General features: G+C 41.2%; 1 protein-coding gene across 1 annotated transcript in view; it reads right to left on the bottom strand.

Moving 5' to 3' along the window:
- Positions 1-367: 367 nt before the first annotated feature.
- PTPRG (protein tyrosine phosphatase receptor type G) overlaps positions 368-15,517 on the bottom strand; it is a 427,661-nt gene continuing 412,511 nt past the window's right edge. Inside the window, exons 23-29 of the mRNA XM_068154239.1 lie at positions 15,409-15,502; positions 13,586-13,662; positions 13,025-13,153; positions 10,652-10,798; positions 9,726-9,868; positions 6,584-6,719; positions 368-5,896 (exon numbers count right to left, since the gene is read on the bottom strand). Of these exons, the coding sequence (XP_068010340.1) occupies positions 5,750-5,896; positions 6,584-6,719; positions 9,726-9,868; positions 10,652-10,798; positions 13,025-13,153; positions 13,586-13,662; positions 15,409-15,502 (873 nt within the window). The 3' untranslated portion in view covers positions 368-5,749. The remainder of the gene's footprint in view (positions 5,897-6,583; positions 6,720-9,725; positions 9,869-10,651; positions 10,799-13,024; positions 13,154-13,585; positions 13,663-15,408; positions 15,503-15,517) is intronic.

The raw sequence follows: 15,517 nt of genomic DNA, 5'->3' as shown, positions 1-15,517 counted from the left end.
TCTAAGGAAGGGCATAGCCAAAGGAACTGGCAATAAAGCTCAGGCTCTGAGGTCCAGTTCTGAATGGAGGAAATCCCCTTTCCAAAAGGGATTTTGATGGGTCACATCAGGAGAGGACTATGGTGGAGAGGGAAAGAGTTTACCTGCAGCTCTCAGATAGTTTGAGACAATTAAGAAAGGAACAGTGATCTCCACCATCAAATGACTGAGAGACAGCTCCCAGCTGAGCATTGCTTGAAAATTTGAGATCTAATTAAAGCAGGCCTTGGATCTCATCATTCTTCCTGCACGCCTGGGACAATGAAATACTGACTTGTGCATCTGTTCTGTGTGTGAATTTGATGCAAATAAGGAAGGAGTCTGTAAATACATCAAAAACCATACTTTATTTTATGTATAGCAATACAATTTACATATTAAATAACACTATAATAGAATGATTTGATATAGTTTAACATAACAAAAAGAAGATTCTTCAAGTTACAAAAACCCCCCCAAACAAAAAAACCAAACCAAAATTCTCCCTCAAAATTCTCCCTCCCACCCTCTCCCCAAACCAAACACCACATTTTTTTTTTGTTTGTTTTTGCCTTGTTGTTGTTGTTGTTGTTTCCTTTTTTTGTGAATGGATCAATGAGACAAACGTATCCAGTGACTGGCTAAAGTCTAATTCCTATTGCACACACTGACAATGGAATTATAAAAAAGAAAGAAAGAAAGAAAGAAAGAAACCAAAATTAGATCCAACTTTCACAATCACTGCCCCAAAGAAATGACATGTGTGGAAATCTTTTTGTTGTGGGTTTTTTGTTTTTGTTTTGGAGTGTGATGATGGTGTCTCACTACCTGGGTACACAGAAGGTATGTATTTCACATAGCCACCACAGAACTAGGAAGGAGGTGAAACTAGAAAAAAATTAGCTTTATATGAAAATATAAAATTCTATGATTATATACCATAGATACAAAGTTCCCAGAAGATGCTTATCCAAGCAACAAAATATTTACAGTTGGTTTTTTGTTTGTTTTTGTTTTTTTTTTTTTAATGACTTTGCTATTTTAAAAATGGAGGAAATGAAAACAGGAGTACAGGTGAACGCTTCGGTCTTTAGAAACAATGGCTGCTTGCTAGTTTCAAATGTTCTACCAAAAGAAAACAAAAGTCACTACCCCAAATGTTGGAGAGTTGTGACGTTGTATAAAATTGACTGTCTCCTCTTTTGGAGACGTTTAGTCTTAAAACTCAAGACATTTGTTCTTGAAATTAATTATCCTCTGTAGAAAATGCTTCCCTTTGCAAAGAGTTAACAAAAACACTAAAAACAGTTTAACAGCTAAGACAAAGTAGAGGCCAAATCTCTTCATTACAGTTCCTTCTCTTTCTTTATTTTTGCATTCCTTCTCCTTTGATAAGTAAAGCCAATGTAGTTCACATCGTTAGAATGTCAACAAAGAGAAGAGCAGCAAAGGGGTAACAATTGAATTACGTCTGTAAGGGGGAAAAAAAAAGGTGGGGGGGGGGGTAAGGGAAGGGAAGGGGGGAAGAGAAGGGAAAAAAAAACCCACTGCAGTGGATTAACAAATAGGCATTTTCCCATCATATAAAAATTCACTGGCATCATTTGAACATAAACTTCAGAACACAAGATCTGACGTCAAACGACATGGATTTGAGCAAGACTGCTAAATCTTTAAGACAACTAGCTTTCTTTTTTGTTTGTTTAAATCAAGTTGGTTTTGTTCTGCTGAGAATTAGTAGTATGTATCTTTGGTAGAATCGAGATTTATATTTTTTTTTAGCTTTTAAATAAAATAGCTTAAAAAAAATATTAATAAGAAGGCAGTTGTGCTGTGTCATAAAGATTCTTCTCCTAATGCTCCAATGTATCACTCTGGGTTCAAGCAATTTGAGCAGTCAGAAACTGGAAAAACACAACTGAAATTTTGCAGATCCTGTAAATGATTCCACTAACCTAGAACAGACCCACAGTACAGAAACAGTCACACACAAGAAGTATTTAAAGGGGGGCGGATTTTTGTGTTTCCTGCTCCTAAATGACTATTTGGAAACAGAGACTGTGAAATACTACGGACAAATGCTGTTCAAAATTAACGTTCTTTAGTCCTTGGTCCTGCAGAAGAATCGGTGCTTAGCCTGCACAGTTGAGCAGTCCTGCTGCCTCTCCCAGACCTGCCTACTGATGCCAAGGAGTGTTTGTAGGGTGGGGCATTCGGCTGAGACTTTCACCCAAATATTTTAACTATTAGGTTGACACAGGAGCTTCCCAAGCATTCCATTTTGGAAAGCTTGGCTGCTCTTTTGGGATCAATGCACAGAAGCCTTTTATGCCTTTCATATGGTCTGCAGGCACAGTACGCATGCAAAACATGGAAAAATGCTAAATGTAGACAGATGTGCATGTGTATGTCAGGCCTTCATGTCCTTATTCCATACGGCTGGTGCTGAGGACCACATTTTATGGCAATGGGACACACTCAGGTTCTCTTAGTTTGCAGGCCTGCACATTGCCTGGGAACTTCTGATGCTTGAAAGACATCCCAATCGAATGCCATGGAGTGGTACAGTGTGGGGGAGGGGTGGAGTGTCTCAGTGTGACAAAAGCAAGGTGGCAAAATGCACGGGGAGGGACTTTGGTCAGACTCTCATGAGAGCATCGCAGTGGAGCTCTGTGCATATCTCTGAACACAGATTTCCTCCTTCTGCCAGTCTCACTCAGTCCCAGGGAAAGGGTGCAAATCTACGTAAGAGAGCAGAACTGCAGCTGCTTACAGTAGGGTAGATTTGGCTCTTAATCCTGACCTTCACGAGTGACTCCTAGCTTCACCCACTTCAAGCCTAATGCATCACTAACATCCATTGGCTATCTGACTGTCAGTACAGCACTTAACACACAGCTTGAGCCTCCTTAAGAAAAAAAAATCCATGGAGAACTCACAGAACATCAGTGTAAATTATTTCCCCATGGATTAACCCCCAAGCAGGCATTTCAGGTGTGGGAAAATGCCAAAGCAACTGCATGGATTTCCAAAGCATCTACCAAAGTTCAAGCCCCATAGCCTTCCTGCACTGATTTTTAAAAACGGTGAGAAGGGAAGGGATTAAACCACGGATATTCAGGCAGCGTGTCACGAACCACAGTTATCTTCCATCATGCCAGTGAAATGAAAAGTAATCAGCTGAAAGTACTGAACAAATCCAACCCTCTTGATGTCTGCAGTAATCTTTGTGTCACTTAGTGCCTGTCAGGGTTTGAATTCTTAACTTCTCCCTACACCTCCCCAGGAACTTAAATACTTCAGATTGAAGTGATCCAACTCATCAAAGTCCCTTTGTGCTACCGGCCAGAATTGCCTAGGGCTAGGATCACTACTGGAAGTACAAGGGGGGCTCCCCAGCTTTAACGCTGATGCATACTGGCCAGGAGACCACTCAGCAAAACCTTCCAGCCCTTCCAGGCAGCAGAACTTGAAACTTTACTTAAGCAATTCTCATTAGTGGGGTGCAGCTACTGGAGAGCCTTAACCCCTACCAGACATTAACTGACTCCCTCCTCGGTGGTGAGTTGTCCCAGCTGCAAAAGGGACGAAATGTACAGAGCATTCTTTTGAATCATTTTGTGCATCTTTTATTTGGAATAGCTGGTGCCGGGCATGGGATTTTCCTTACCGAAACCACGGATATATTGTACTGTTCAGCATTAGCGGCTATTTGAATCGCTTGTATGGAGGGATTCAACAAACTGAGAAGTGAAAGGTGACTGTAATAGGTTGCTGATGAATTCTTAAATACTTTGGTGCTGGAGTTAATCAAGTGTATCCATACTTGGAAATCTTTCCCTTATTAAAAAGAAAAGGCCAGATGTTAGCACATACTATTCTGCACAGTCCCCTGCTCTCAGCAAGGCTGTATCAGCTTGTTACCTCATGAGGTTCCAAACCAAAACGCCTACTCTTAATATACCTTTTAGCAGTTTGCTTTCAGCTTCCTTATGTGTGAAAATGCACAGAACCTTTCTCTTAGCTTAGCTTCTTCCCTGCCCTCCCCTCCAACAAAAGAAGTGGGTTTTGCCTTGCCAAATGTCTATTGCAGCGAGAGTGGATTGACAAAAATTAGTAGGTTTACATTTAAATGGGGAAAAAAAAAAGAAAGAAAATGCTGTAACATTTTGACAGCTGCTGAAAAATCACAATGTATGTTTTGTGCAGCTGAAATTAAAGAAACTAATGTCATATATAACGGATTGTAGTGCCTTCATTTGTATACCAAACATCACGGTGGTTGAAACAACCATTTCCTTCTCAAGGCGGATTCAAAGACCCTTCCCTACTCAGATGAGCTACAAAGATCATGATTAGCTTTAATTTCCAGGAGGGTTAAGTATGTGCTTACTTCTTTTGTTAAATAGGGATGGACCTTGTTGAATTGTGACCAAATACAAAGCAAAAGGGAGCCAGTGAGGATGTATACTTAAATGCTCCAAACCATAGTTGAATTGTTTATATAATCTGGAGGAAAACATTTTATTGGTCCGGGAGGGGAAAACACAATGAGCTAGGTTTGTGCTAAAGAATTAGTCTGGCAAACAAAAAAGAGGGAGAATGTAACTTTATAGGTAGTTTTTTTTTATTAGTTTGCTTCACCAGTAAATATGGATCAGTACTTTATGTTTTAGCACTAAAGTATGAAAATTACACACCTGTAAAAATGGCATCTAACAGTTATGAGATTAAGAAACGCCTGTCATCATGTAACATACCATTAGGTGTGAGGTCATAGGCAAGAAATAGTAAGGAAATTAATGTGTTTAAAATATTGAATAGCTTAGTAGTGTAAAATATTGCTACCTTCAATGTATCTGAAAACAGGTCTGATGTGGGGGTGTAGTAAATTTCTCACTGTACTGGCTCTGGTGAGAATAAACCCAAAATATTTTCCCATCACAGGGCTGGTTAAAAACTCTCAAATTGTCATTTTTTTTTTTTTCTGAATGCATGGGGAAACTGTGACACTGTAAACTCAAGACCTATCGCTGTGTCCCACATATGAATTACATCCAATTCATAATTGGGTTGTAGGTAATTTATATACTCCATGTGAAGCAAGTCTCAGGCCTGGAAGTGTACAAAACAGCAATTTGAAACAATACAGAAATAATTGCTTCAGCTCCACGAGGCTATTATGCCTTCACTGTAGCTAATCATCACCTGCCACTTTTGTCAAGAAAGGATGAACACTGCTCATCCACTCCACTGGAATGCAGAATACCATTACCAAAACTGTGACTTGATCATTAAAACAATAAATATGGTACGAGGGGGTACAGTATCTGTTGTAGAAAGAATCCACCTGGCCTAGCATTCAAGATTTAAGGGTCACTGTAGTTAGCAAAACTTCACTGCATTTAGACAAAACAGAAAAAGCATATGTTTGTTGTCATGGAATGTCACATCAGGGCTTGTCTTGTATTAGAATATTATAGGCAGTAACACTGATCATATAGTGCAAACTAGATAAAATTGCGTTTCACTGTGTGAAATAAACAGAGGTGCAAATGCTCAGTAGGATACCATTAAGACATAAAATGGCAAAAAATAAATATCAAAACTTTTATCAGTGTAAAAAAGTAATTGGGTTATTGTATAACCTAGAGTCTGGCAAAAAAGGCCTCAAAAAAGTTCACTCAGTCTTCAGAAGTTCTACAAATTAAGTGCCTTTTCAGGTTTCCAATTAGACAAGAGACTCCATGCTTTCTGCGGGATCAGATTCATCACTGGCCATCACAGCACCGTTTTTGTCCAGTGTCATGGGACCATTTCCATTTTCCTTAGTGCTGACCAAGCTTAGCATTGCCTTATAAAGAAACTGGTACTGTTCCTGGAAAAGAAAGGACAGGTTATTTCAATCCTTTCAGTGTTCATAAATGAGTGGCACTTAAATTTGGCATTTCCAGGGAAGGTCATGGAAATTCGTTACCAGAAGCATACATACAGCAAAGAACAAGACTTGCAGAGCAATTACCTCTGTTAGGCTAGTTTAACCCTGTCAACCCCACACCTCCAATTTTAGGTAGATTATATCCTGATACATTATTAAACATTACAGGAGGGCAGGACAGTATCCAAGCCCAGAGCGCAGCCCTAGAGCTGGCAAAGCCATGCACTGAGGCAAGGGTGCTGCTCTTGCTGTACCCTGAGTTAACAGCCCCTCAGCAGAAGCTTTATCTCCTTGCAGCTCTGGGCCAGGTTTAAATAGCAGAGCTTAACTTACAGGGCTGGTAGGGGATGACGACAAGCTGAAAGGTCATTCTCTGCTGGGGCTGCCTGTACAGCGGTGCCCCAGCTGTACAAGAAATAAGCTTAACTGCAGAGCAGAGGCTTACAGTGTGGGTTTGAGGTGTGTAATAAAAGACAACTATACAAAAAACAGCCCAAGTGCAAAGGTTCTGCTTGGTACAGTTGCAGTAGGGCTTGATAACATATGCAGTGTGTGTTTTAGTCCATGCTTTTGGTCTCAGATGAAAACCTTGCAAACTACCCATTTCTATTCCATTTAAAGACTTACAATGTCTGTAAATACTCCAGGCCGCATAAGATTTATCATCTTTGCCACCTGGAAAACATCAACAGCATTTTCATTCTCCAGCTGCTGGGACAGAGTGGTAAGGGCACATAGCGTTCCTGCTGACACAGCTCCATACCTGCAAAACCACCCAAAAATGCTAAGTTACCTGGAACCATACATGAGCACAAATACAGAGTCATCAACATGTTGATGTAGTCTTATCTGATTGCTGCACTTCATCTCTGTATCTATTAAATGCTTATTTCATACTGGCTAAGTTTTAGTCATTTTAATTCATGGAAGAAATTTGATGGTACACCAGTCACGTCAGGAGATCTGCAGCTTTCAGTATGAAGAACTGTATCAGCAGCAGAACGTGAGCCATTTAAAAACACCCAGCCTGCAGAGTGCAACACTGAAATCACTTCTCACATGCCACATGTCCTGAAAGCATCTGCATTATAAGCTGAGTGTATTTTAAATTCATTAGTGGGAGCTCAAGCAAAACATAAACGATTAGAAAGAAATGAGACTTTGCCTCTTCCTCCACATCTGACAATTACAGAAAACTAACACGGATATGAGGTGCTTACAAGCAAATGGGGCACATCTCAAAGTCTTCCTTAGGTCTGATTCATTGGCAAAAGGCAGCATCCCTGAGCTGGGCACCCAAGAGACATTACCGATTCTGAAGAGTTGAGCTGTGCTGTCATTTCCTAAGAACCTCAGCAACGGTTATTCATCAGGAGCACAACTCAATGTGTCCTTGAGATATTGGTCAGGTAGAAATCTTACTGCTGCTAAATCTGTGGCCATGCCTGAATCATGAGTGCAGCTGTGGGGCATGGGATAGAGGATCCTAAGCAACAAGGGTTGGTAAGTGTTTCTGAGGAGCCACAACTCTCCTCTGCTCTCCCAGTACTCCAGAGACCAAAGTTGTGTCCTGACTGTGCTCTGTGACTTAGGAAAACCTGTGTCTAAATGTCCCCACCTGTAAAAGGGAACATCAATGCTCACTTGCTCTGTAAACTGTTTGGAGAACTGTACAAGAAAACTTAAATAATCAGCAAGTGCTGCAATGCCATCTGGTATCATAAGATTACCATTCCGATTTTTTACAGCATTCCTGTGGAAATTGTGACATATGCTGACTTAATTTCATATGATTTTTGGAAACTCAATTTGCCTAGATATGGGAAGCAGAAATCAGATCACAATAGATCTGCTGTATTTGATGAAAAGTTTATAGAAGGAGAAGCAGGGCTTCTGCACCACCAGATAGATGGCTGTGACTGATCAGCTACAGGGATAGAGCACAACAGGGACAGTGCATGTGCCTGATAGGACACAACTAAATGCCTCTGGGGGCCTAATGGCCTTATTTTTACTCGGGCTGATAACCTCCAGCTCCCAACAATCTGAATGCTCTTCTGGTGGAAAATTATGCAGCAAATCTTTATCTAGTAGCCTACATATGGACAGTTATATTTAAAAGTCTTGACAACTGCCTCAAGTTGGAATTTCTGAACATCTTTGGAACGTTGTTATCAAGTTCATCCCACCATGTACTTCCTAAATACCACATGAAATTAGTGCCTGCCAATTCATATATTTGGAATTAATCTGCAGTTGTAATTATTAGTGGATTATGTGATATAGTTGTTGCATGTAGAAAAGGGAAATGATCATTTTCAGCTACATTTGCTTAGGCTCCGGCGAAAAGCAGAATCCGCGTTGTGTATTAGGCGGGAAAATAAAATCATTGAATATGACAAATATACCCAAAAAGTAATTTACAGAAAGAATGACTCAGCACTGCTAGGAATGTGATTTTCATTATTAACTTTTTTTTTTTTTTTGGGTCTAGCATGAAATGCCCAAATCAATAATGGTTCTAATTTTGTAAAACATAATCTTAAATACTGCAAGAGTAGCAAAACCTCACTTCAGACTACCCACAGCATGAATATTAAAAGAAGCCTGGAATTAATCAGTGCTCGCAAAAGGCAACAGAGCTTACACTGTGCATTAGCATGGCAGGAGATGGTGGGAGAAAAACTACTTGCTGCAGCCCCAGACACCATTTGCAGGAGTTGGTTGGGGAAAAAAACCTGTTGCAGCAGCAGCACTCCAATGTAAAGTGAAAGCTCCTTCAGCAGCAGCAGATATAAGCATGTGATGGCACGTCAGCACAAAGGCTGGTCTGGCCACTGCAATACTAGTGTGTGGTGATAACATGTTTGCACAGAAGGTGAAGATTTCCAAGACTTTCCCACCAAGTCTGTTCTGTAGCATTGACAAAACACCTAATAGGGGCTGCAGGTACAGCAGTAGTTTATGTGAGCTCGGCATTTCTTTCAAGGGCAACTCAAGCAGTGTCAGAAGTTGGGCTTCCATGGGCTTTTAACAGCACAATGACTCTGGGAAGTGCTCTGCCCACCAGGAAACAGTCCCTTCAAAGAGGCTCCAGCTTCACTGTAATGATACTTTGCAGCTCCATATATGTGCAAAGTAATACCGTGCAGTGCAGTATTTGGCATCCTTTATAATTAGGCATTCAAGCATAGGTGGTGAGACAATGCTCACCACTGCACTACAAAAGAGACAAGTATTGGGGCATGCTGGCCCTGTGTTAGCAGGCTGCTTCCCTCCCACTTGGCATCATATGGGCCCCCTGGAGTGCTTTCAGGGAAGAAGGAAAATTAAATCTGCTGTCATTGAAACTGGGCCCCTTGTCACAAGATACTTCTGCTGCTCATCCCGAGACACAGCTGCATTGAGCTTGTTCTGTCTTACATAGCGCATTACACCTGAGCTGTTAGACTGGGACTCAAGCTGTTTTGAAACTGGTTTCCATCAGCCCATATTGGGCTGTGTAGAGCCTTATCTGAATGAGGGCTCTGTTGAGTTCTGAAACAGGTTGCAGTGTTTGTTTTGTATACTTGCAGATGCAAAAGAGTAAAAAATGCTTACAAAGCCAACAGCCTCACTTTCTGAGTCCACCTTATAGTATGACCAATGTAAAAATGGCACTAACCCCACCCACTCCATGCAAGGATGGACATCAGCCCTAACAAGTGTCCTGTAGCTGAGTAACCCCTTGTACAGCCTACATATAAATAGGAAAAAAGAGATTACATACTCATCATGAACTATGGTGGGGCCATCCCTGGTTAAGGCCTCTTCCTTGATTACATTGATAAGTTCAAAGGTACTGCTTATGGGAGCATCTGGGTTTGGCCATTTAGGACACTGAAAGTGGCGGACTTCCAGAACGTAGTCATCCTGCAACGAAAAAACAGCCTGGGCATTAGCTACTTCAGTTTAACACTTATCTACTCCAGGTAGAAAGAGGAAAGAACCCCACTACAAACTGCAGAGACACCTTTTTCCTCAAACAGTTTATGTAGAAAGGAGACGACAGGCACACAATTCTGGCATCTGCAGCAGTGAACACCCTGAAAGAATACAACTTTAATGAAATGTTTAATTGATAAAAGATTTTGTGATGGAATTCAGGTCTTATATCCATATAAACTCAAAGCTCTTCTAGCCCAAAAGTCAAGAAAGAGAAGAGCAAGCAAAGGATTGGGATTTAAAAGGGCTTGCAACCTAACATTTTACAGCAAAATCCAGTTGCAGTCCAGATAGCAAACTAGAGGCAGGTTTACAGCTCAAAAGAAATGTGCTTGTGTAAATCCTTTCAATTAAGACCCCTAAGCAAACTGCAAATGGTGGATTTTGTAAGCAGAAATAGGACAATGAACCTTGAGGTATTTTACAAAGAGTAATTCAATCTACTTGAGTGATTTCAAAATGAAAACCCAGTGTCTTCCCTTTCAAAAAATACAAACAACTAACACTAGGATCTCCCTAGCTAGAGGGATCTACCTGGGAGTAGATGTGAGCAGGAGCAAGAGCCAACAAGAATACCTTTCCCTGTCAGCAACATGCATGCACATGTGTTTACAAGTAAATCTTTTCAAAACTGTTTCTGAACTCTTCTTCTTCCATGTTTAGATGGCATCAACAACATTCTGGTGAAAAGCCAAGCATTTGGAGCTTTACCTGGGTAGCTTCAAGGATAAAGTCATGGATGATGATTTGCTCTTCGTTAGAGAGGCACAGTCTGTCTTTGCTGATAAGGGTCACTGTAAAGGCCTCACAGTTCATGGATTCTTCACGACTTGGCCAGTACACAAACTCATCTTCTGCCTGGAGGAATAAAACAAAACAATACTGCAGCCTTTCAGATACTTTGTGTGTGACTGAAAAATCCAGTGGATCAAAAAATTGGATTGATAAATACAGATGATCAGGAGATGACCTTTAAAAACCACTTCTGTCTAAACCAAACTGACTATTGCAGCAGGCAGCAAGCCTGCTGGATCCTTCCTTTGTGTGTCCAAACAGGTAACATCTGCCTTTTAATTGGTTTCACAGGGAAATAGTTATCTTAGCTCACTCATATTTACCCTTTATATTATATCCTGGGTATTATTTCCTCCAGCCTACAGTTTTGCATTTAAGTCAGATATCTGTTTAGAAAAAACTCATTGACCTTTCAAAATTAATTGCTTATTATATTTAATTTATTTTTATTGTGGTCTAATCCAAAATTCAAGGTCTGTGGATCAAGCCTAAGTATAAGATTGATGGATACTTATGTAGGGCTTGAATTTTTAGGAGTGAGGGGAGGAGTGAGGAGGAAGGAAAAAACCCCAGATATTCTTATTCTCAAAAAAAAATCACTGGCTTAACTTAATTCAAGTTCTCCAGCAAAACTCCTTTACTGAAGGAAGACTAAAATCTCAGTGAGACTGTGAATGGTTGAAGAAGCTCAGTGCTTAAGTAGCCTAACTGACAGGATGTAGATAACATCCTGTCAAAGCTATTCCCTAAAAACATAACAGTGAATTCCTAATTTACTGCAGAGAAAGGAAATTAGGCTCTGTCACCACATACATGCAAAGCCTGTTTCTCCTCCTGGCTTCACGGGGTCTGCTGTCCCTGCAGCATAAGCACAGAGGCTACCCTGGCAGCATGCACAGCACTTTGAACAGCCCACATTTTACTCGTGAGAAAACAGGAACTACAAATCTCCTTCATCCTGCTGTGGCCATGAGCACATCTCTAAAAGCAGGCTTATTTCTGTGGGCCTGGAGCTTTGATGCACATGATGTGCAAGACACTGTTTATTCTGAAAGGGAGACTTAGGGTCCTCAGTCCCCCGAGCATGCTGACAATTCTGCTCTCAAAAAGCAGAGGTGCCAGCAAGCAGTGCAGTATCACTGAATGCCAGGGAGGTGACCTCTCTGGCCATGTAACAACAGGTCCTCATCTTATCCTTTGGCGTTATACATTCAGCACCTTGATGCTGTCTCAATCCTGTGCCACCCCTCCTTGCCAGCCAACACAACCCAACCCAACCACTAAGCCAATACATGGATGTCAATGCCCTGCTGACCAACCTCCACCCTGGGAACAGTGACGGTGAAAGAAAGGACCAGGCAAGGGATGTGGCTGAATGCAATGTTTCTCCTTTACCCTTTAATCACTATTGTTCTCCAGAGCAATTTGATGTACTTCTAAAGACAAGATCAGTCTCTTCATTTCCACCTGACACACTCTCATTTCATTAGCACTTTCTGATTCAATTGGATTTCTCCAAATGCTCTTTGCCTTGCAGTGCCTGCAATCCCTTTCATCACACCACACCACACACAGGAAGCATATTGACTGCTGCCTCTTTAGTAGCCCCTCATGACTGCTATTTTCTTGCTGTAATGAAGGTGGTTTCTCTTCCACTCTTGGCTACAATTGTCTATTCACCTCGGTGATGCGTGCATGAAAAAAATGAACCACTTAGCTCTTAATCCTTTTCAACGTGTCCTCTTGAGATGTTAGCAAATCTGGAAGAAGTGATTAGCACTTCACCTGTGTCTCCTTATTCTCTCTGTGTCTCATTATTTCCACTTAAATTAACATACATGTTTGCTTTTTACTTTCATCAAAAGTAGCATTTGTAACCTTGCACAGCCACGGTCTTGCATGGCCTGAGTCTTAAGCTCCCAGGCAAATAAGCATTTGTATTTCTGCTCCTTTCCAAGTCTTCACCCATGGCCACCCAGTAACCTCAGTGCCTTGCATCCTACCAGCCAGGTAGCCCTTAGTGGCTTCACAGGGGTCATCATCACCAGCATGCTGCCTGTAAGCACTGTAGCTCATCCAGCTCAGGAGGGCAACAAGCAGGCCCCACACTTTGGAACCTGTCTTTTTCTAACAAGTTTACAGCAATGTTTGAGACAGTGGTCAAAAATTGGTTTTTTTTTTTCTTTCATCCAGGAAATAGCCATAGCCTGTAAGTAAATGAGCCTATGCTGGTGGCCAGCTGGGCTCAGTGCCTATGGTACTGTTGAGGGAGGGACACCTTTAACTCACCAGGCTCTGGTTGTCTGGCAACATGACAATGATTTGTGCATTGTGATCCCAGATCATTCTCCAGAAGTCTTTAGTTGTGTGTGGCAGTGGATGTTGGGTTATGATGAACTCGTTACTCCTGTAGTAGCCCTTTTGCAGCAAAACAAACCACACAGTTACTTAGTGCCTTCAATACTTTTAAAGCATTAATTTCATCTTTGGGGACACATAATGACCCTATTTCATTTTATTCCACAATATTTTCACACAGACTGTAATTTCGTAGCTCCATTTTCATTCTGAAGAGTCCCTGTTGTTTTCCTTTGCTCTAAATCCCAGTATTTATTTGACTGTATCTCATGGAAATACACACTCCATCTAAATGCATCTTGTATTTAATTTTTTTTTTTAGGCACCAATCTTTAATAAAACACAGCTAATAGCTTTACATTATGGGGAAAGTGTTAAAATCTCATCTGTTAATACACAGCCATTACATACAAAATTAAGACAATTACAGGCATCTGGTATTTAGCACCTTAGAATTGATTTTACTTTGTAATTAGGTGTTGGCTTCCTCACCATGATATAAGAGGCATTAATGTAATCTGTTCCCTTCATTCCAGGCAGTGGTGCCAAGCCCACTCTAGCACGCTCAGCTATAAGATTAAAAAAGGAAAAAAAAGAAGAAAGAAAGAAAAAATAATCAAAGTCTGGTCATGGCACAATGCAGAAAGTAAGAATTTCTCAGATGTTAACAAACCAAGCAGTGTGCAGCTCCCATCTCCCGCAGGAGCAGGCCAGCACTTTAACTGCGTTAAAGCATTGCCTGCTAACACAGGATATAAAAGAGAATGTTGCACAATATTCCCACAAGGACAAAGTAATTTCAGGAATCAAATTTTACTATAGCAAAGATTTTCACAGCAGGCTGAATTACCAAATAACAGTATATGCAGTGATAACAGGGGATTTCAGGTAATTCTTGACTGTAGTGTTCCATTTGTCTCCAGCAGCACACAAACCCAGCTGATTTATTTTGTTTCCCCTCCCGCTCTGCAGCACTACCATCACTTAACTCCTCCCAGCTGGAGGGTGAGAGAACCTCCAGAGAGAAACCCCTTCCCTAATGGGTAATCATCCAGAAGTGTGTGTGTGTTCTTCAGTAGACCTACACTTCTCTGTGTTTGAGGGCTGAGTTCAACAACATCCTCAAACCAACTGACAGCTTTCCCAGTGCCAAATCGAAATGACTGCAGCTACATGACACAACGTTCTATAGACTATTTCTGTCCCGCTCACATTTGGTTTTGTGATATATTCTGACTGATCCTCCAGCTTAAACACACAGACTTGCTCATGTCAGTCTAGAGGAGGGTAATGAATATGATCAGGGGACTGGAGCACCCATGAGGGGCTGAGAGAGTTGGGCTTTTTAAACCTGGAGAAGAGAAGGCTCTAGGGAGGCATCACAGTAGCTTTCCAGTATTTAAAGTACAGGAAAGATAGGGAGGGACTCTATCAGGGAGTGTAGTAATAGGACAAGGGTAACAGTTTTAGACTGAAAGAAAGGTAGATCTAGATTAGATGTAACCGAGAAATTTTTCATTATGAGTAGTGAGGCAGTGGAACAGGTTGCCCAGAGAAGTCATGGATGCCCCATTGCTGGAAGTGTTCAAAGCCAGGTTGGATGGGGCTCTGAGCAACCTGGTCTAGTGGAAGATGCCCTTGTCCATGGCAGGGGGGTTGGAACTAGATGAAATTTAAGGTCCCTTCAAATCCAAACCTTTATATGATCCTATGACTTCCTTCTTATTAACAAGCTTCACAGTGGACTATATCTGTGCCGTGACTACTGCATGCTAGCTTGGCTTGACCTGTGTGTCCTGTATGCTGGGTAATGTGACGGTCATGAGGTTGTGCCTGTACTTGGCTGGTGTAAATTTGTACTCCTTGGTACATGTAACTTCCATATTAATGACTCTGAATCTGTGGCCTCAGGCACTGAATACCCTCAAATCTGGGGAAGGCTCACACGTGGAAATTGACTGTAGTAGCTGAATTTCAAGCAACTTTTACCAATCACACTGGGAGATTTCACCTGAGCTGAGAGCAGTATCAAAGTAATTCTCTCAGTATTCCACAGATTTATCCCCCACCTAATTATTCCAGTTTTTAAGCACTTCAAATTAACATTTCACTTGGACAGTATATCTGGCTGGCACTGTAACTATTTTCCTTTGTTCAGTCTCACCAGGATAATTCTGAAAGACAAGACATCTTGGTCTGAACAAAAGATTACATTTCTGCTTCCTAGTGGCTATGCCTTTTCATGCGTAACACCAGGAGAATTCAGTACAAAAATGTTATGCTAGGCAGTAATCAAACCAAAGATGTGATCTTACATGGCACGACTGATGAGTTCCTGTTCTTCTCTTTGTTGCAGTCTTTCTGAGCACTGAAGCATTCCACGTATTTTGCATTACACTGTGTAACCAGCTGAAAGAGAATCAA

Source organism: Melanerpes formicivorus, unplaced genomic scaffold, assembly GCF_026170545.1.
Source record: "Melanerpes formicivorus ecotype bairdi unplaced genomic scaffold, bMelFor1.0.p_v2 SCAF_28, whole genome shotgun sequence".
NCBI lineage: Eukaryota > Metazoa > Chordata > Aves > Piciformes > Picidae > Melanerpes > Melanerpes formicivorus.
The sequence above is the reverse complement of the archived record's forward strand: the minus strand, read 5'-3'. Positions and strand labels throughout refer to the sequence as shown.